The 21105-nt window shown below is 35.0% G+C and overlaps 1 protein-coding gene across 3 annotated transcripts; it reads right to left on the reverse strand.

The window, feature by feature from the left end:
- Window positions 1-50: 50 nt before the first annotated feature.
- On the reverse strand, window positions 51-11038 carry LOC120337850 (rac GTPase-activating protein 1-like). 3 transcript variants are annotated; one of them, XM_039405749.2, is made up of 19 exons: window positions 10860-11038; window positions 10644-10738; window positions 10076-10183; window positions 9384-9490; window positions 9099-9273; window positions 8775-8834; window positions 8345-8401; window positions 7519-7660; window positions 7018-7118; window positions 6650-6727; window positions 6419-6565; window positions 5494-5604; window positions 4875-4970; window positions 4331-4444; window positions 3905-4102; window positions 3437-3581; window positions 2361-2432; window positions 865-967; window positions 51-788 (listed from the first exon to the last, which is right to left on the reverse strand). In XM_039405749.2, the coding sequence occupies exons 1-19, from the start codon at window positions 10954-10956 to the stop codon at window positions 734-736; spliced, it is 2061 nt and encodes a 686-aa protein (XP_039261683.2). In that variant the 5' UTR covers window positions 10957-11038; the 3' UTR covers window positions 51-733. The 3 variants fall into 3 exon arrangements, with proteins under 3 accessions (XP_039261683.2, XP_039261684.2, XP_039261685.2); XM_039405750.2 differs by lacking the exon at window positions 8345-8401; XM_039405751.2 differs by lacking the exon at window positions 2361-2432 and having other exon boundaries at window positions 10860-11037.
- Window positions 11039-21105: the final 10067 nt, after the last annotated feature.

Raw genomic sequence — 21105 nt, forward strand, 5'->3', positions numbered from 1 at the left:
CAATCCTATCTCTAACCCTGGTTGTAAACAGAATTAAATGTTACTACACGTACAAGGTACTATATATATTGTCATGACTAACGCTTCAAAAATATGTATGCTAGTAGAACGCTATCCGCAATAAATAAAATAAGCGGGCATCAAACCAATCAATTCCTACAATATGTGGCAGCTAAAATAACAAGTCCGATGATAAACTCAAGAAAGGCAGTGAAGAAACTAATAATATGATCGCAAATAAAATTGGGAGGTGTAATACCTTAAGTCTATCAATACGGTATTCTTCGAAGTACAATGCTTAAAAACAAAAGATGAGCAATTTGTTTTTGAAATATATACATAAGATGAATTCAAGGATTAGCTTCAAGAACATAACATTCAAATTTGGATATAAATACTGCTGTCATACAACACGGCATTGTGCTTTGCTTGACAGTGTCTAAGCATTTCATATAACCATAATAGCAGCATGGATAATAAAATCTAACACTAAATATAACTATTTCCCAAAATCGTGACGACTTAAGAAAATGGCCTAATATACATTGGTTGATATATACAAGTTTGTTAAATTGTAGTTATATTATGCACCAGAACAATTCGGTAGTAAGAAGTGGTGTAATCAACATATGACAATACACGAGGATTGTTAGTATGGCCGCAACAATTGGTGCTTGACAAAAATTGTTAATGTTTTCATTTATGTCTCCTTGATATATAATTCAATCTTCTCTTAATGCAAGACTGGTGATTCAAAGAAATTTTCCTTCCTTTTTCCCCGGCCAAATCTAAAAAAATGACAAAATTGAAGTAAATGGACATTTTGGCATTTTTATTGCAATGAAATAATGCAGTTTTACGTACGGTGTTCCATGAAGATATTTCTTGGCACGTTCGGCAAGAGAAGTACTAGATGGCGTCTTCTTTGGAGAATATCCAACTGGTCCAAACAAAGAGCTTTCAGGAGCTATGCAAGAAAAGTTGTTGAAGAAATATTTTGGTAAATCTGATAAATCACCATGACAAGTTTTCATTTTCATATGAAAAAATAATCAAACTTCGTAAGCCAACTTCGTATGACTAATGTGCATTTTAAGACCTTAGTACCTAATTAGATATTGAGAATTTTATTCCTGTGCACAAGCTTCGGGATATAAAATCATTGTGCATGTACTTAATGAGAGCTCCTAAGTAAATTAAGATATTGCTCAATTTACAAGCATCAACTAAGAATTTAGTCTTATAATATACAACCTAGATACATACCCATGCAAAAATTCAAAATAATATAAAGCTAATAAGACATTGATAGATGACCAAATCAGTATGAATGAATGCCAATTGGAAACAAATAAGAAATAGATTGAAAAAACAACAACATAGAATAAAGTAACTTTACAGTGCCCTAAGCAATTTTTGTGAGCATTTTTTCGGAAGGAAAACATTTATGGTAAATAACTACCTCAAGTTGAATCTAGACAGCGGATTCAGGTTTAAAGAGATTTGGATTTCGAGAAAACCAAATTTGGACCACAAAAACTTTGGAATATGCAAGACATATTGGATTGTCTGCTGAGAACGAAGTTGAAAATAGGACTCCCCGTTTTTGACATCAATTAAAATAAGCCAAACTGTAACTCTACAGCCCCCGAGTTAAAATGTCTTGCATCTATATGTTCGATAATATGCAAATTAAATCATATCCTTAAAATTAGCAAAGAAAAGATGTGAAATGAAGCGAAATAAAGTAACATAAATTTGAATTATCATGATATGAATGCTCCTACCATGCGATAAGTTACCAGTGAAAATAGATTGCTCAATTTTTCAACCAAAATCAAAATACATATAGAGAGGTTATACAAAGCTTGAATTTGCAAAGGCAATTTAAATACATCACTTTGGAACAATGTTCCCTCTAATTTTTTGTAGTATGTGTGCGCAGAAATTTTGGTGTGTGCGCACTTTTTTGGAAATGACTAATATTTGTGCAAAAACCAATGAAGAAATTTTGGCGTTCTAACCAGGTAATAAGTGGGCCAACAACAAACTTTCTCAACCTGCCAACCGAGCACATTGTTACATTACATCGAAATACGCCTGTGCACAGTAAATCTATGCGTGTGCGCTGCCTCTGAAAGCTGTGTGCGCGCGCACACGCGCACACTTTAGAGGGAACACTGCTTTGGAATATTCAGAGAATAATTTACATTTATTATCCTGGCTAAACTCAGTAAACTGACTAACTTTTCATGCTCAGTTTAACATGCATTATTCATAAGAATGACTAGTATATATGGATTAAATTTCAAATACAGTATGTTATGGTTAGTTTGCATGCTACCAAGCATAGTTGATACCTTTTAAACTAGTGGTAGAATCTGCCTTTCCAAGTTTCTTGTTGTTACGAGTTGACCTCCTAACGGGGTCATCTGTTAAAATAATTACTTTTTCAAACCCCAACTTCAGTTTTATTAAACATGCTCATATTGCTCAAATCAACCTTCAAATTCTGAAATCTGTAATTTTTGCAGATTCAGATCTAAACAGCAGAATTCCTATATCCGATCAAGATTGGTAACCTGTCTGTCTCAATGTTGCTTTTTATACAAATTCAATTCAAGTTATGTCAAACATTATTTTGGTACCATTGTCTCAAATAAACATTTTGAAAAAAAAATATATTCTTAAATTTATGATAGAGTATTCCAATCGAGATTTCTGAGAGAACAACTACTTATCCTTTTTCAATACTTCCGCACTGGTGGATAGCCCAATGTAACAAATATTAAAACTGAATTACACCTGACCTGACCTTTGTTTAAAAATACCTACATCTCAGCTATAAACTATCTATCCAATCGAATATTTGATGTAACAATAGTAGTAACCAAGCATCAATTATTATAGTTTAGGAAGGACAGGCTATTGTGATACAGGAATACACTACTCAATTAATTTAATAAATGAAACAACTTAGAATTGAAATCAGCCTCATATATACAACATTTTGAAATATACTAATTTATCATTAATTTACTTTAAAAAATTTATTTTCGACGGACAGTGAAAATTATCTTATATGTGCAATTCCAAAATGTAGTTCATGGTTCAGACAATGATATGATACTATCAGTTAACAGGTTAGCAAGCTGCAAACACAACATTCCAAGTATTATTTGATACAATGTTATTCAATGCTGAAAAAATCAACATTGCTTCTATAAACAATTTCACTAGTCATCTTCTACCTGTCGATATGGCATTTAAATAGAATAAATTGACTGTTTCTGTACTTTATGATTTGCCACATGTATAACTCTAAACCCGAAGACTGTTATGGAGAGAATGAAAAATCTACAAAAATTGGGGAACACTGTTTCGTAAATTCAAATTCTTAGTGTCATGAACAAATAACTTTCTAGTTTAAGCCTACCTCTGCAAGGTTCTGGAGTGGCATTGACATCTCGAAGAGCATTCGAATCAGCAGCACGATTTCCACTATGCATTATGTTAGTGTAGTAGTCACTTGACAGGTTTAAAAGTCTAGTCAATATTTTTTCTTGATAACCAGATGAAGTCTTGACAAAAAATGAACAAAATTTTCGTATGTATATATTACATGATGGTATAAGGCAGATATTAAAACACTTGTACCATTGAATCCTTCCTTTTTCACCACCATTTGTCAGTTGTATGCCCTTATTCCAAATAAGCATACTCGTAAGAACACACTATTAAATTTGAGATATATTAAAAATATTTATCAGTGACGACATGTAAAGTGCTTAACGACTTAGTAAACGAATCAAATGAATTTTCCCCTTAGAGTGTTCATCTCAGAAGAAATTCTTCGATTATTTATTGCCTATGTAATTTAATTTGCTTAAAATATCCAGGTTACCTGAAGTTCATGGACTGATGGTTCATCTGACGAAAATCCGATTAAGGAAGGCCCCATTGCTTTTGACAGAGCTTCCGGACTCATTCTTATTTCTGGGGTTTCAACAATCCGTTGCAAATGTAGAAGGATGAACGCCAGAGTGTCCCTGTTAGCTTGTGGAAGTTCACTAATTGCTTGGAAAAGATCAGCATCATTGTCCTGAAAATTATGTAAGCAACATTTTTATGACAAAACAATGACATTATAAATTTGTTTGGCAACTTATAGAAAGCAAAGAATATGTGAACACAAAAAAGTATGACCCAAGGTCAATAACTGAATAAAATTGATTCGTTCCAAAATTCAATCTAAAGAATTCACAAATATTAATAATACAAAAACACAAATATAGCATTGAGCATCGCTGATAAATATTACAAAACTTACCTTGTCAGCAGCTGAAATAAATCTAGGATGCAAGTTGAAAGTCAAAATTGATTCCCTTAAAGTTTCCCTCAGAAAATCTTTTACCAATGAGCAGAGTGTATGAACATCTTGAACCTTTATAAGAAGGAAATATATATAAGTTGTCTTGAATCAATTATTGTGTTTAACATATGATAACAAATGGTTAAATATGCAAGCTGGGTAGAAATCGATGCTATTTTGCTTATATAATGAAAGTTCAAGTACATAATATTCTCCAAATTGAACATCTTCCCCAAAGGGTTTAGTAACAAGTGTTCTTGACAGCAGAGCCTTGAAGAGATTCACTAGTAGTTTGGGGTATTTGTATTTCATATTTGAGCTTTGTGATCATGATTTTAAATAATTTAAATAATATTCAATATAATTGATAGCTTCCTGTAAATTCACAGAACCGGGCAAAAGAAATAAAAAAAAATTTAAGGGCTTGAGCAAAAGTAAACACTTAAGAAACAGAGCTAGGCAGGAGATTCCAAAAAGTTAAAGGCAATTTAACAACATATACCTTCGATAAATCAGGCACCGTCTTTCCCTTCAAGAATTTTTCCTTCAGCTCACGTACTGCACGAACCATACCTGGCACTCGATAAAGTCCAACCTCCTACAATAGTTATAAAAAAAAAAGTCAAAATATTATACCAGTGAAAATTTTCCATGAAAATTCGATCGAAACAAGTCATGCGCATTCACTCAGTAGAAAAGGAGAATATTGTCTGAGTCAATTTACATACAAGTTGATACAACCAACCAAAATTATGCCCTTAAGTAGAATTGGGGCAGTTTATTATACACCAACAAATGCTGATTGATGTTGATACTTGAATCATTTTGAATCAATACAATGAAAAATATTTCCAATAAAAAGTTTCTCTAAAAGCAGTCAAAGTCCAATCACAATTTTAACATATTGCATTGAGGCCTTGATATAGCTGAAGTATAGGTAATTGAAAAACTTCCTGCAAAGTAAAACATTCACCTATATATACATCACAATCACAATATCCTGATAGTTGAAAATGATATGCTAATCCTGCATGTGAGACCTCCACGTTATTTGCTACTTTATACCAATTCTTATTCATAGTGAGTGTATATCTTTCTGCCCATGGTCTAAGCATTATTACCTGCATCCCACGCCGATCAATCTCATGAATTGTGTGGTAAATAATAGGTGGAATTTGTGGACTTTCATCCGAATGCAGAAATGCCTCCAATCCTTCCGCACCTTGAAATGGCTGGATAAGAAAGATGAAATAATAATGATTGAGATAAAAACTACAAAAAATTTAGTAATTACCAATGAATATAGAAGAATTTTTTTATATATACCAAAAATATTTTATCTAGTTTATTTATTATCTATATATATATAATATATATACATATGATTGATATGAATGCCATTTTTTTTATAAAGTCGCAAATTAACTTCCTGCAATCAAAATTACTTAATTAAGTTGTTCAGTAACAATAACAGAATAGAAAGAATAAGAAATTTTACCAATAGTATAAACGAGAATATCAGTCAAGGCACTCAAGACCGAAGACTTATCGATCGAAAGTTAGGGGATCCCCAAAACAGCGCTCTTACTCCATAGTGACACCTTGTGTCCCATCACTAATTAATTAATAACTCGCTAATTATACGACATAATTCGTCCAAAATCAATAGGATTCTGGTCCAAGATAAGATGAATGCACATGCAAAATCTGGCGTAGATTCAATCTCGCTTTCGTGAGATATCGCGTGCATCTAACAGACATACAGACAGACAAATACCTATCAACATACTTACCGATTAAAATCGATTAGTAATAAAACTCTAACACAGTGATTCTCATGGTGGTCCGGGGCCTGAGAATTTTCAAAATGGGCCTACAATAAGTCCCAAGAAATGTAATGGCCAAAATTTAGTCCAAGTGTTGAAGTTAATTTTTTATATTATTGAACAAAAAATTTTTTAATAAACCTTCCATGGGCCCAACAGTTTTTTGACACTAAAATGGGCCACAAGAGAATAAAGGTTGAGAACGACTGCTCCAACATACTTTATCGTTTGAATTTCCGCCCGAAGGTGAATACTGTGATGGATCACACTGGAATTCATGAGCCATGATTTCACATTCAGGATGCGTAACCAAGCGACATTCAGCACATTTCATTGCTCTTTTTCCAAACTGAATGCGTTTTCCACACTAAAATAAAAGTACTATTGATAAGAAGAGGTACCAATTCAATTTTTTTCCAAAAAAAAAAGTAACAATTTTCAATCAACTCACTGGTTTACAAGTTTCCTTCACAATAACACAGGGTTTAGATTGCATGTTGTGAGATCTTGCAGATTTAGTTGGTGTTGTCTAAAAAAAGGCTAAAATTATAATTGCTCATTTCCAGCAATGTCTGTATTTTCTCGTAAATACGATTCAAAATTATAGACTTGGTAATGAGTGAAAAGTAGCTGACTGCCTGTGTAATTACCAACCATGAAATACAATGCCCAATCCTTTGCAGTACGACCATCCCAAAAAACAGAATCCAGGCTATTTGGAACATGTCTAGAAAGAACGTAACTTTTTGCAAAATAATCCATGAATTCTGTTTCTTATAATAGAGCCTGTTTGGAATGTACAAGGCCATGTCCTCCTACCTGTATGCTTCTTAGTATTGACTTGGGCTTTGCGCTGGGTTCAGGTGCTGTTGGCCAGAATTTATCCACATCGCTCTGTGGAGCTTCTGATTCGGAAGATACTGAAAACAGAGAAAAGTTATGTATATGACAGAAGTAACATCTTTTTCGTTTAAATCATATTATTTTAATTTGAATTAAATAGGTTATTTCCAAAATTATATATTTTGAACAATATTTCAAACCACCAACCATCTGAAGAACTCAATTGATAACATTCTACCAACATTTTATCACAACAATATACCTAATTGTAGCATACAACACAAACTAGACAGGTAGTCGATTCTGACATACAGGATATTCGAACATACAGGTGAAGTCTAGCTATATTAGTTTTACATGAACTTTCATGAAAAACATGAATTCTCTTGGAAAATAAAAATCCAAGAGTTTTTGCAGGGCAATAAATTTACGAATAATTATATTGTTAACAATTAGTGAAGAGCAAAGCTATCTTACATCCAGCACTTCTTCTTCGATGTTCCCTAGATTGACGTCTTCTACCTTGATGTGGAGCAGGTCTCGTAAAACTCTTCTCCAACCTTTCAACACTGACTGTAGTTGGTCCATCCACAGTGCAACGAAATTGTTCATTCGTTTTCTGTGTTAAATAAAGTGGATGTTAAATTTCAATGTTATAACTGGAATTTACAGACTTTGGATCATAGTAGATATCTTCAGAGTTGGGTGTGCTAATTTATTTCGATCTATATTGTACTGAAATCTTGCTATATTTTCAAAATGGTAACTTTAAATATTAACAGAAAGTTTGAACTTGTATATTTATGCAATTAATTTCAACAAAATTGGGTTAGTCTGAATAAACCAACATGATAACATCATAGATTTATTCAACACCTACTTGTTTCATTTTGAAAAATATTATATATTTTTTATTACACACACAAAATTCGTCCCGAATTCCTATTTGCATACCACAATTTTGTCACATAATAAGTCTAGTTATCAACCAAAAGGCAGGTTGAGGTAAAAAAAAACTCCCACATTTTAAATTCAATAAAAAAGTGGGAGTTGCCCCACCCTGTATGATTACGGTAAATGGATTATGAGCTAAGATTTGAAAAACATCAAATGTATTAAGGCCCAAATTTCATCACACAGCTATGCATGCATTTAACAGTATGTACAAATTCGTGCCCATTATATACCAAAGTGCAACTTATTTTGAGTTGAGAATTGAGATTGAAAATACTGACTGATAGAATGATTTAAAAGCATGCGATTGTAAGAGAAATGAACTCAAAAATAAGGTCAAACCACATACCAAATAGTAATTGCCTCCCACCGCTGCTTGATAACTGTTGTTATGTCCAGGACTATGCTATGGACAAAATAGTCTTAGATCATGCATATGATAGTTGTAATTAATATTGATTTGGAAGTATTCAGAAAATATTACATTTTTAATCATAGAGTAGCTAATATTTCAATGATTTGATATTTTATAATGAGTTGTGGTCACACAATCCTCTCTCTATGTGAGTAGAAGAAATCTAAAACTCTCAAGAAGTAGTGGAAATCTACCACCAAGTAAATCTCTATCTATTCTAAACATCATAAAAAAAGGGATATCCGGATATAAAATGCCATGCAAAATGAATTACAAACAGTTACTTGTGTTAGGAATTTATATTCGAGTTGTAAGTATTATAAGAAAACAAGCATGAAGTAGGCAAAAATAGTGGAATACGTACCACATCATATCTTTGTCTCTTCGATGTTGAGAATTGGTCTTCATCATTGTATGCTGCTTTCTAAAGAATATATTGCAGAAAAAATCTTCAGACCAGAATTTTAAATTGAGCGAGCCTGAGTCTTTCATACTCAACATTGGCATGACACATTCTACTATTGAAATAAAATATTCTTTATTAAACGCCCATTAGCGAAGATTTTAAAAGCAGTCTAAACAAGCAGTCATAGAATCAATTGAAAAAAATTTAAAATACCGAGACGCTAAAATACCAATGATTCATACTCGTAGTAATATACATTTATACAATATTTTTGACGCTTACCCTTCCCATCTTAGCTCGTCTGTATTGCTTCCCATTGCGCAAAGTAGTCGCATCAAGATCGTCTTCTGTTAGGTCGAAAGAAATATCGGAATAATCAGAAAGAATGGATCCAGTCTCATCGATACGCTGAAGTCTTCTGTGCATAGTACGACCACCACGAGGTGACGCGAATCGACTGAAAAGATCATTACGACACATTAATAAATATGCACATAAGTTTAAAGAAATTCACATTACACCATTATAAGATAGTTCTAAATGATCATCAACACAACATCAAGTAACCTGGAGTTGAGAAAATCCAGCTTTCCACGTTGTTCTTCATTGAGGGGAACAGTTGTCCCAGTATCATCACTGAATAATAAGTCTCGCACCAGCATGATTTGTTGATCCTGAAAGTACAAAGTTAATTTCAATACAGAGTGTGAATTTCGAATACCTTAGTTCTTGGCGTCACAGATTACACATATCAGGATCAAATCCAATGTCCCCACTTTAATCCAAAATATTTAGGTCCTCTCAAAAATAGCAACACTTTACATGTATAGGAACTTGTTCAAAGCAAAAGACATGAATAAGTGAGGTATGTAAATGTTCATCTTTCATACCTATGAACATCTTATTAAATCAGCTATTGTTGAGCGAACTTTTTGGGACATAACAATGGATTTTGTTAAGATGAACGCTGGAAGAGTACAATTACTTGGTTGGATAGCTGAATTTAAAAAAAAAAAATGCAGTAACACCATTCAAAGCTTCCATACCTGTTAAGTATTTTATCATTACTCAGAAAATGAAAATCATATCAAGCAAATGTTATTTAATAAGCAAAAGTTAAATGGGAAATCTACATATTATTTCAACCAACATGATTCGATTTTTACTATTTTAATTAAAAGATATTGTGCCTGGCTTTTGGAGATATTCTTCAATGTGATTTATTTTATTCTAAATACTTTTGTATTCTGAATTATTACCAATTCATCTCTGTCCTGTTCAGCTTTTTGTCGTTGCTTCAACTCAACCTCGATCTGTCTTCTTGCATGTTTCAGTTTTATCATTAAAGCATTTCTCTCAGCTTCAGTCTGTAGATTTCAAAATTGATTAACAAATGAGGCATAAATGAGGATCAGGTTTGGGCATAACGTATGAATATGACAGTCTAAACTAAAGTTTATTCAAAAATTCTTGCAAATATTAGCAGTAAGAATAATATTTACGAGTAAAGACCAGTAACGAGATAGTATTTCAAACTTTTTGATGTAAACCATTTTATTTTTACAGATTGGAATGATCTAATAACAACTTACTCAAGAACAAACTCCAGGTACTGAGGTATGCTTTTTTGTGAAAGGCATTATCATTAGGAACGGAGGTTGAAAACTAGACAACAGCTATAGAAAGTTTGTGTAGATATAATGATATTAAAAAATAGAGTTCCATAATAATGCAGACATATAGTATTAATTAACCAGTCGAACTTTATTTACGGTAGTCAAAGAATTGAAATAAGCTTGACCATTTTCATATATAATGTAATATTACTTTTGTCAGCTTTTCCTGAAGGTCTTGCGCCAGTTGTTCAGCCTGATATCCTATTTTTCGAACAGATTCAAACTGACTTGCAAATTGTAAGAATTCTAAAAAGTAAGAGCTTTTATAATTTTGTTATTGACCTGGCCATTTAGACCTTAAACTTCTTATGAAATAAAAATATTTGAGTCACATTAAATACAGATACAATATTAATAAAAATTATACCAGGTTCACATCCACTGGTTGCCAAGATCCTATATCCTCTTAACACTTGGTCCAGTTGTGTAACAAGTGGTAGCTTAGAGAATGTTTCAATGGACATATCTGAGCAGTTATCAGATGTTGTCTACTCACAGTATTTGAAATATTTACAGATTTAGGTAAATCTGAAAAAATAAAGCAACAAATTAGGGCCAATTATATTGCATTTAATTCTTCTTTTTCGATACTCATGGCTGTATGTTGCAGAAAACAATATGGCCAACTCACGCCTCGATGGATATAATTTATTATATAAGCATGGCGTGTTATGAGTCATCTGCTGTCGTACCAGACGCCCTCACTTCAGAGATAAATAGAGTGTTTGTCCTTGAACCGAACCGTTTTATTGAACCAAATGTCAGGACATCTCGCAATCGGAAAACTGTGCCTGCTACTGCTTTAGGACAGTAGGAATAATTATCTACGGCAATGAGAACTTTAGACTACGAAAAATGATGTCATGCACAGATGCCTAGGACAGCATGATGTATGCTAGTCTATAAAATAGCCAAATATCAGTACGGCACACTTTACAGATAGAGGGACATTGTCTCGTTTCAGAGAATCCCATTTTGCCGATAAACCTTTGGGGAACGGCTGGACCTTGTTATCCCTCAATATCGGTAAAAATACAGCAAAATGAAGTTGCGGAAAAAACTACAAAGCACAATCTAAAAACGTCATCATTGAATTCCTTGAGAAAAAATAATCCGATTTACCATAGAAAAAAAATTTCTACTGTGACATTCGAGAGTTTTTAGCAAAAAACGGCTATTTTGATCATGTGACGGCCACGATTAATTTTGATTATTATCGAGACGAGGACGCCCGTTTGTGAGACACATGGAGTATTTGTTTTATTGAACCAAATGCAGAAATGACAATTCTAAGAATTTGGATAGTGCTGTAGTGTGCAGGAATGAATATGGTACAGTAAAAATATTCAACAACCTAAAATTTCATTACTGCATTATGACGTTGCCAAACACTTCGAAATTTCATATTTCACATCACATTTTTGTATGGCGTTATACAGTTATATAAGCACTTACATCATTCATTTTCACACATGATAGGCCTACTCATCTTGTTTTAATCTTTTTTAAAGGATTTGCTCCCTCTCCAGAATTCTCCATTTTTAATTTCAGAATTTGTTTGTATTGCAGTAGGCTATTCAGGTATTGTCAGATTGTGGAGCTTTCAAAATAAACCAACACACTTTTCGGTACTCCTGAAGTATGCGCACCAAGATGTCGCATAACCTGAACCCTAACCTGGAACACAACCTGAGTTCAGGTTGTGTGCCATCTTGGTGCGCATACTTCGGGAGGTCCCATTTTTCATTAGTCTGTTAGTGGAGGGAACTTTATACAAAAGATTCAATAATTAAGCTTTATCAATTCCATCTCTTATACCGTACAGACATTCCATGTCATTTCAGCATTTACTGCTGTACTGATTTACGTTACCGGTACCGGTATCTATCTAGAGATCTATCACACCACATTCTGACATTCGTGTTCAGGGTTATTTAAGCAATTACGGCGTTTGCTTCGCGAGACCGCAAACTTCTATCTACTTATTCCTATACAATAATTCCGACCAATAAATTATAGCCTAACTAGATCATCTACGTAATGACGATACCTAACTACCGAGTGGCAGCACAGCAGTATTGAACGGTGAGAAGCTACGCGTACCGGTGTGTATCTGTATCCCGGCTTCAAACAACAAATGTCCCGCCGCTTCTCGACCAATCAGCATATCGTAGATCATCCACATGACGGCGCCTGCAACAATCAATGGAGGGCATATCTGACAGTGAAATAGGGGTGCTCCCGAAGTATGCGAACCAAGATGGCGGACATCGGAACTTAACATGGGTAACAGGTTAGGGTTAGGCGATAATTTCTTTCCAATTTTCCTCATTTTAGTCCTATTATCAGTTCGAAGACTAGCCAAGAGCCTCCCGTAGTATTTATACCTAAAATTATGGCCTAACCCTAACCTATACACATATTACATTCCGATGTCCGCCATCTTGGTTCGCATACTTCGGGAGCCCCGGAAATAGGATAGGATTTACATATTTATCCCGGGGAAGAGGAAAGCCGATAAGACGGCTTATCCATATGGCGAACCGCCGCCTCTCGTCCGGTTACCATTCCAAGTCGGGTATGGGATTAGTTATATTGCTTGTTTTCGGAAGCATGAACTTGGTGGTGGAGGAAGGCGTAACCGACCAGCGGTTACGTGAACCACCCAACGACGGCGAGGAGTCCAGCAATCCTCTCGCACATAACCATCCCTGCATGGGATTCGAACCTGCGAACCCACGCAGAGTAATTAGAGGTGCGGTGGCGAGCGTATTCCTAACGCTAAGCCCGTTGAGCCACACCACCGCGCCAACCCGGAGATCTGTAATTTTAAATTTGCTGGAAAGAGGGAATTCTGTAATGTTCGACAAAGGATTTGCCATCGGGAATCTGCTGTAAGTAAAAATTGTAGATGTCCCGCCGCTTCTCGACCAATCAGCATACCGTGCTTGCAACAATCAATCAGACAGGGCATATCAGACGGTGAAAAAACCCGGAGATCTGGAATTTTGATTTTACTGGAAAGAGGGGATTCTGTAATGTTCGCAATGGATTTGCCATCGGGAATCTGCTGTAGGGCAAGGTGGGGCACGTTGGGACATGGGGCACGGTGCAAAATCAGCTCTCGCACTGTTACTATATTCAGATTCAGATTCAGATATTTATTTCCGTCATGCAAGAAATCCTGTCCGCGGTTCGATGTTTCAATCCGCCCTCCGGTGAGTTACAACGTCCCCGCGAACGGACAACGGACGGGTAGAGCGGCGCAAGCTATGAGGTGAAATTGGTTTTGGGAGGTTGAAACTAAAATTTCACCGTTTCAGTTTTTTCTTTTTTCTACTGTAGCCTTCCCAACATGACAAACCACCGTCTGATATTTTTCAGCTTTAGTCCACTGTAAAATATTCATAACGTTGGCGAGTGGATGTGCCTTCCGAATTTCGCCGTGGGATGGTCTGAAAATATTTGTTTCCTATGGGGAACAATGGACCTGGGTTCAGTGGGACATGCCCTACAGGGCACAATTCGACAGTGTTTGATACAATAAGTGCTTAGAGACCTAGAAATGCGTTATATTTTGTGTAGTATTATGGTTTCTTTCGACCCATGGCCCAATATGGAATATATTCGAGAATCAATAATATTTCCACATTTAGATTCCCGGAAGGAAATAATCAGTTTTATTTGCAAAATTTTTTATCCAAATATCTGAACTATTCCAGTTGAACATTGATTTAAAAAATATTAAATCTTCAAATTCGAAGTCTCTCTGTTCTTTAGACCAGTGATTCCCAAAGTGGGCGATATCGCCCCCCGGTGGGCGAAAACGATACAGAGGGGGGCGAAAAAGTCGAAGGGGGCGACAGGGGGGCGATTTCGCGAAACCCGTTTTTGTTCGGCGCATCGTACACTTGGTTACTGTACTCTGCGTGCTTTCATAAGTTTGAATCACGTGGGTGATTATCACAAGCGAAAGGATTGCTGGACTCGTCTTCGCAGTAAGGTACGGCAGTTTGCGTATCCCAGTGGTCGGCAAAATACGGCCGGAGTAAAATAACCTGACCCGGGATGCTTCACTGAATGGACCTTTCCCCGACCTTTGACCCCGGAAAATGCTTCCTATACTTTACCATTTTAAAATTTTCAGTGCTTATTTTGAGTGGTTTCGCGACTTGTTGCCTGTAAAATGGGGTATTTGTTTCAAACTATCATTCTAATTCATACCATTCAACAATTTGTTTTTTAAAAGTACCGGTGAAGAATTTTATCACAGCTATTTCTGTACTAATTTTTGATTACTGTAATTAAACTGGAACTTCTAGGAAGACAAAGTGATCATTGACTTATTCGATTTATATTTGAATTTCCGAAAAAACAACTAAAACTAACGAATATAATTCAAAAACGCGAAAATGAGGTGATTTTCACGACCACGCCTGAAAATCTGTCTGAGTGAGAAATGTGTCTGAGTGGATGTAAAAGGGAGCATTGTTACGTTTATTTTTGCATCTTGCTGATTAGCCAATGTCACGAAGTAAACAAGGAAGTATATGCCCGGGGAAACACCCAAGCGGCGGTTTTGACTAAGAATTAATTTTATTTATAATCTACGCTCGAGGAGTAAATTACATTTTTTACGTAACAGAATTTATCGTGAGACACGTTTAGACTGAATTTCATTATATCCTAAAAATTCTACAGCTACTCATTTAACGAGCCTACAATTTAATTATAATTAGACAAATGGAAACACGCAGAAAAGTTGATGTTGAGTGCAGGGGTTCAATAGCGCAGTAAATTTTTCGAATATATTGCAATGCAATGAGGAAATTAAATTCATAGCCTATTCAAGAGATTCGTTCACCGCTTAATTTTTGTAAGAATGTATCTTCTTTAAAAAAATCTTCATCAAAATTTCACAAACCATGCGAAAATATTCACTTCGATGTTTGAAAGTACATATTTGTGCGAACAATTATTTTCGAAAATGAACATTACAAAGAACTAGGATTAGTGATGTTCATTTAGAAAATGTTCCAATCTTGTCGTCGTAAGGCTATCAAGCGTAATACAGCAACAAGACAATGTCACAATAAATGTCATCGTAATAATTTTTCAATAGGACGACTGAGTTGAGATCACGAATTGTCGCAGTTTTCGCACGCTGTTCCGTTTTTAACTTTTTAAAAAAATATATGCGACCCGTAAAAGACTAGCAACCCTAAATTTTGTCCCGCGAGCGACATAAAATTTGCCGACCCCTGGGCCGTATCCGTTAGTTGGTCACGACTTCTTCCACATCCGAGTGCACGAATCCCAAACAATCGGCTGATTAATTCTATGGACTGGATGACGTGATAGGATGAGGAATCGGGGATGAATTTTACCAAAGGCCGTTATATATCATGTATTTTAGTGCAGGTCATCAGGCTATAGGGATGAACGAGATGTACGAAAATAATTAATATAAGTTTAGAAAGAGTAACTTTGTTTTCATTATTTTAATGTGAAATGGGGTGTATTTAAGGAGTTAAATGCTATAGGGCAAGAGTACACGGCGGTTTTTGAGAAGATAAAACCCTGGATTGTTTCATTTCCGACCTCTTATATGATGAAAAGGGATTTTCTGCCGTGCTACTATTGCTACCAAAACAACGAAATCGCCTTTCCATCAGTAAACGGGGTAATTTTAGATATAATAATAAACTCGCTGACGAACACCAAGCTCATCCATCTCATTAAAAAAGACTATAAACTATGAGTTGTCTTCTTATTTGGTCTGTAATATATGCGTTCTGGCTTTACATTTTTTTTTGTAGTGGAGGGGGGCGATGAAGTTGTATAAACTACTTTAGGGGGGCGATGGTCAAAAAAGTTTGGGAACCACTGCTTTAGACGATTATGCTGATTAAGTGCTTATTTTTAAGGGCATACTTCGTTGAATTTTGGCAGACTGACCCATTGTGCCCCAGAGTCTGTTCGAATGTGCCCCACAAGTGGGGTACAGTGGAACACTTGACAGACGATTTTCAAAGCATTTTGGTAATAAAATGTGTGTCGCAAGGAAATTTCTTAGTCGCTGAATAAAAACTACATTTACCCCTCTATGCATTAGTCCCGCCAACTTAAGTGAATATGCTGAATTAACGGCTCAAAATATGCAAAAGAAAAAAAGTGTCCCAACCTTCCCCACTTTCCCCTAAGCGAAAATTGTAGATCATAATATTCCTTCATTTCATTTTAACAGTAGGTTTACATGTGATGAGGCATTGCAATCCAGCAAGATTGCTTCACATACCAGTAGAAAGAGCTATCAGAAGAGTTGAAGAATATCAGTTATCTGGATGCAGAATACCACTGAATATGCTAGAAACAGTTAAGCAAATATGTACTGTTGCTTGCCTATTAACTAAATTCAGCGGCCCTTTGTTTTAAAAGTAGGTATTCAGTTTTGTTTTTGAGTTTTAGTTTGTTCATTGTTACAAATTATTTTAAGTTCAAGCAGTTTAGTTTATCAAATACATTCAGAACATATTTTATGTCTTTTCAAGAAAAATCTTAGATTTGTTTGTATGAGTAAATGGTGTGGGTGTTACAACATTATCAGATCAACAGTTAAAAGAAGAGGGAAAATTCAGAATAGCCTGTTATACCCCTTGTCACGTCTGTTTCCACTAATTGCACTATGGCAAATACACAATTGAAAGCCCAAAGCAACTGTAAATACATTCAAAAGCAATAAAATACATAAATGATTGGGCAATAAAACATTTACAACAGGCATATTAAATTTCTTCTCTTCATATAAAATTAAGCTTCAGAAGTTACAAAAAAAAAAAAATTGTTGTCCTCAAGATGACATGTTTGATGCAACCGTGTTTATGAAATGATAATAAAAAAAAGCATTCTAGACGCATTTGTATGTCCAGAAAATATGCATCATTAAAATATATAAAATAAATAAAACATGCACCTGAAGGTAGAGAAATAATGATATCAAACCACTTGAGTCCTGTGATTCCTAAACACCTCATTTTAGAAAATAATAATCGTGATTCATTTTCAATGTCCATTCCCCTTTATCATTTTTGAAAAGACGAGAAACCTTGTCAAAAGTGTCAGACAGCGGGCATTTGATTCTAATAAGCCATAGCATAGTTTGCCATCACAAGATGGGTTGTAAACTTTGCGATCTGGTGAACATCCCAACCAGGGACAGGTTGAGATATTACTAACTCACGTGGGGAACACTGGCATATTTTTATTTCCTCATATAATTTTTCTGGTTCCATTTGGATACCTCTTTTTTTATCGCTACAGTTTGGGAATTTTGAAGGAGTAAGATTTGATGCAAGGGAGTCGTAAATTTTCGTTGTTGGTGCCAAATTGGAGAGTTATACTGATTTGGAGTCATGCATTCAATGTGTTTAGAATCTTCTCTGCCCAAAGTAAGATTTGGCATCACTTGGTGTTGCATTTCTGTTAACACTGTGTTAGTTTGTGGTAACAAACTAGACAGAGGGAGAGTGGAAAATTAATAACTTTCCTCATCCCATATCTGTTGATATGCTATAGACTATAGAGGATTCCCAAATGGTGCTTGTCCAAAATTTATTAATATGTTTACAACAGAGAATGTATTTGACGGCAAAATTGTATTCAACTGAATATTATATTGATTCAAATTTAGACATCTCAGCCATTGCGTAATTCTTCCAGGTTTGTGTAGAGGGCTTCGAATTGTCCTGATGTTTTTGATTCTGATCTGACCATCGTCTGGTGCGGACGTGGTACCGGCATTTGGCGATGGAATACTGAAATAAGAGATTTTTTGGACTAAAACTTGGAAACCCGGACAAAAATAATTCCTTCAGTGAATCTGATTTCAGAACTGTACCTGTAACCGATTGGAGCCGAAAAGAGTCTGCAATCCTGGACAAAAATAAGAATGCTGAACTATTGGATCTGCGCGAAATCACTATAAAATACAAACAAATGTTCAGAACAATGAAGACCAAAATATAACCAACATATGATACTAATTAATGTAAAGAATGCCCTCGATTCATCCGAAATCTATAGAAACTTTGATTGTTAGTTTTTATGTGCAAAAATTGGACTGCCTTCAAATTTTTCTAGCTGTATGTATGCGTGTTCTGGAGTTTGATTGTTTTGCACTTTTTTTTCACATCTCATGTGATTATCGCCCAAATACGTTGATTTGGCTCAAACGTGTTTGTGACCGACACACTGTCGTCTTTATTGTCATTTTTTTACAACTTGAATTAGTGACTCACTTTTTTTCACATGGGACAACCAAGGAGGCTTTTACTGCTGCTCATCGATTTTTTTTATTATTTTTAAATATATATATTATTTGCGTTCCTTTTGGTAAGCGAGCACGTACATTGCGCGTTATAAACTTTGTTCTCAAGTTTCGCTCGTGTTCCGGGCATTTCTATTATATATATGTTTTGTTGGTTTCATCGTCAGTAGTTTATTTTTTTTTTTTTTTATCACATACCAAAAGTACACAGTAGACATCGAGTTTTGTGTTCCATAATGCCGAAATAAATTGTATTGTATTTTGAATAACAACTCAGTAGGCTACATTGTGCCGCCGCAAATTTACAAATAATGAATCGATGACATCTTGCTTTTATTAAAAATTCTGAACATCTTGGAAAACTGTAAAAATAATAATGCAAATTAGTGATGCTGTTTATGAGTTGCAACTTAATTTGCCATCAAGGGTTGTATATTCAGCATGGTTTAATCGAAACCTATTCGTAATGAGATTAGATAAAGTATTTCATACTCCGCCATTGTAGAAAAATGCCAACAACAGACGGAGATTTCAGGAAAGTTGTGTAATTTATAAGCTGCCCCAGCCTTATAGCTCCCCTTTAAAAATAATAAACAATATGCAATGCAAAAAGTTGGTAAAACTTCCCAGCTAAGCTCAATCAAATAAGCAAAAAATCTTAGAAATCTCTGTTTCCACTTCGGAAAAGCGACGTAACAGTATTCGATTTGCCAGCCGAACAGACAGATTTTCTGGCATGGTTGTGAACATGACCTCGTTTTCTCGTGCAATTTGTCAGTTTTTGTTTATGTTTCGGAAATTTCAGTACAAATTGAAATATTACTTAATTATTCTGTCTTTTTATATTTAATTACAGTAATCAAAAGTTAACTAACAGTTGAGGTTGAGTGAAACTTAACTACCTCTCCTTGCTCTATATGTCATTACGCAAGGATGCTGTAGCAAGAGTGTAAATGGCTATTGCACACGAACACAAATATATTTCTGTATCGTTTCGATAGGTAATTTGGAGACCTTTAGGAGATATCCCTGTTGCTACGAAGTGCCTTAGATTCCGCTTGTGGTGTTGTAGCCTGGTTTCTTTCAGTGTAATTTTCTTCGAATTGTTGAAGTCTATTTTGTGATGTTTGTAAATTCGACGAAATGTTACAGAAATATGTTTGTGTTCGTGTGCAGCAAGACTCTTGAATTGAATAGAATAATCAAAAGTTAGTTTAGAAATAGCTGCATGTGATATAGATCGGTACTTTTTAATAACAGGGCTGCCTATTTGGAATTGAAATGATTGTTTGAGACTTATATATCAACCATTTTAAGGCGTAAACTAGCGAAACCACCCTTAAAATGAGCATCAAAAATGTTGAAATTAAAAAATCTAGGTAGAGACGGTCGGGGAAACATTTATTGCTGACTCAATATTACCACAGTCAGTCGCACAATACTAAACACATAATGTCAGCTTTTGATAAAAAATATGTCTTATGTGTAATAACGCAGACTCAACATCTTGGTTTTGCTGCCCTCTACAACGTGCTGCCCGGGGCGGCGCCCCTCTCTAGGCACGCCACTGCCAATATGTTGCGGATACGAAATCTTTTCACAACAACAATGTAGCAAAACGATCCATTGGTCTACCTCGAGTCCAAGTCCTTCGATTTGTAAATTCGCTGAAAATGTGCGAATATTTCCCGTTTAGTTTGTCAAATTGTTTCAAACAAAAATAAAGTGCAGTGTTACAAATTTGCAACTTTAGTTCTAAGATACTCATAAGTAGGAATCCTCAATTTCCACAACTTTACTATAAAAAACGATAATTCACATTCTTAAATTGCAAAAATTGAGATTGTTAACTATAATGCATCATTCTATTTTGAAGCGAAGGTGCAGGGAAAGACTTCATTGAAATACAACGACACTTGTAATTCACAGCCGACGATTTGCAAGTTGGATCTAAGAAAGGGGGAGGAAAGGTGATCCTAAAGATAACAACGATCAAATTTTAAAGTTTTCAATTGCTCTTATTTTCTTTTCAGCTCTTGTCACATCAATCAGGTCAACCAACCACTATTGATTCCACTTTTGTTTGAGTTTTGCACTTTTTGAAGTATAATATTATGACCCTGTTTTAGCAAATATTCCTAAAAATATATATACAAATATTCTGCCCATCGTTCACCCACCAACACTATTAGGCTTATATATATATATAAGAAAATCACAGGAAACTTTTTATTTGATGTTCAAGATAAACTGAAGGGTATATTAACTTATAAATTTGTATGCCTAC

The sequence above is a fragment of the Styela clava genome, chromosome 10, assembly GCF_964204865.1.
Source record: "Styela clava chromosome 10, kaStyClav1.hap1.2, whole genome shotgun sequence".
NCBI classification, from domain to species: domain Eukaryota; kingdom Metazoa; phylum Chordata; class Ascidiacea; order Stolidobranchia; family Styelidae; genus Styela; species Styela clava.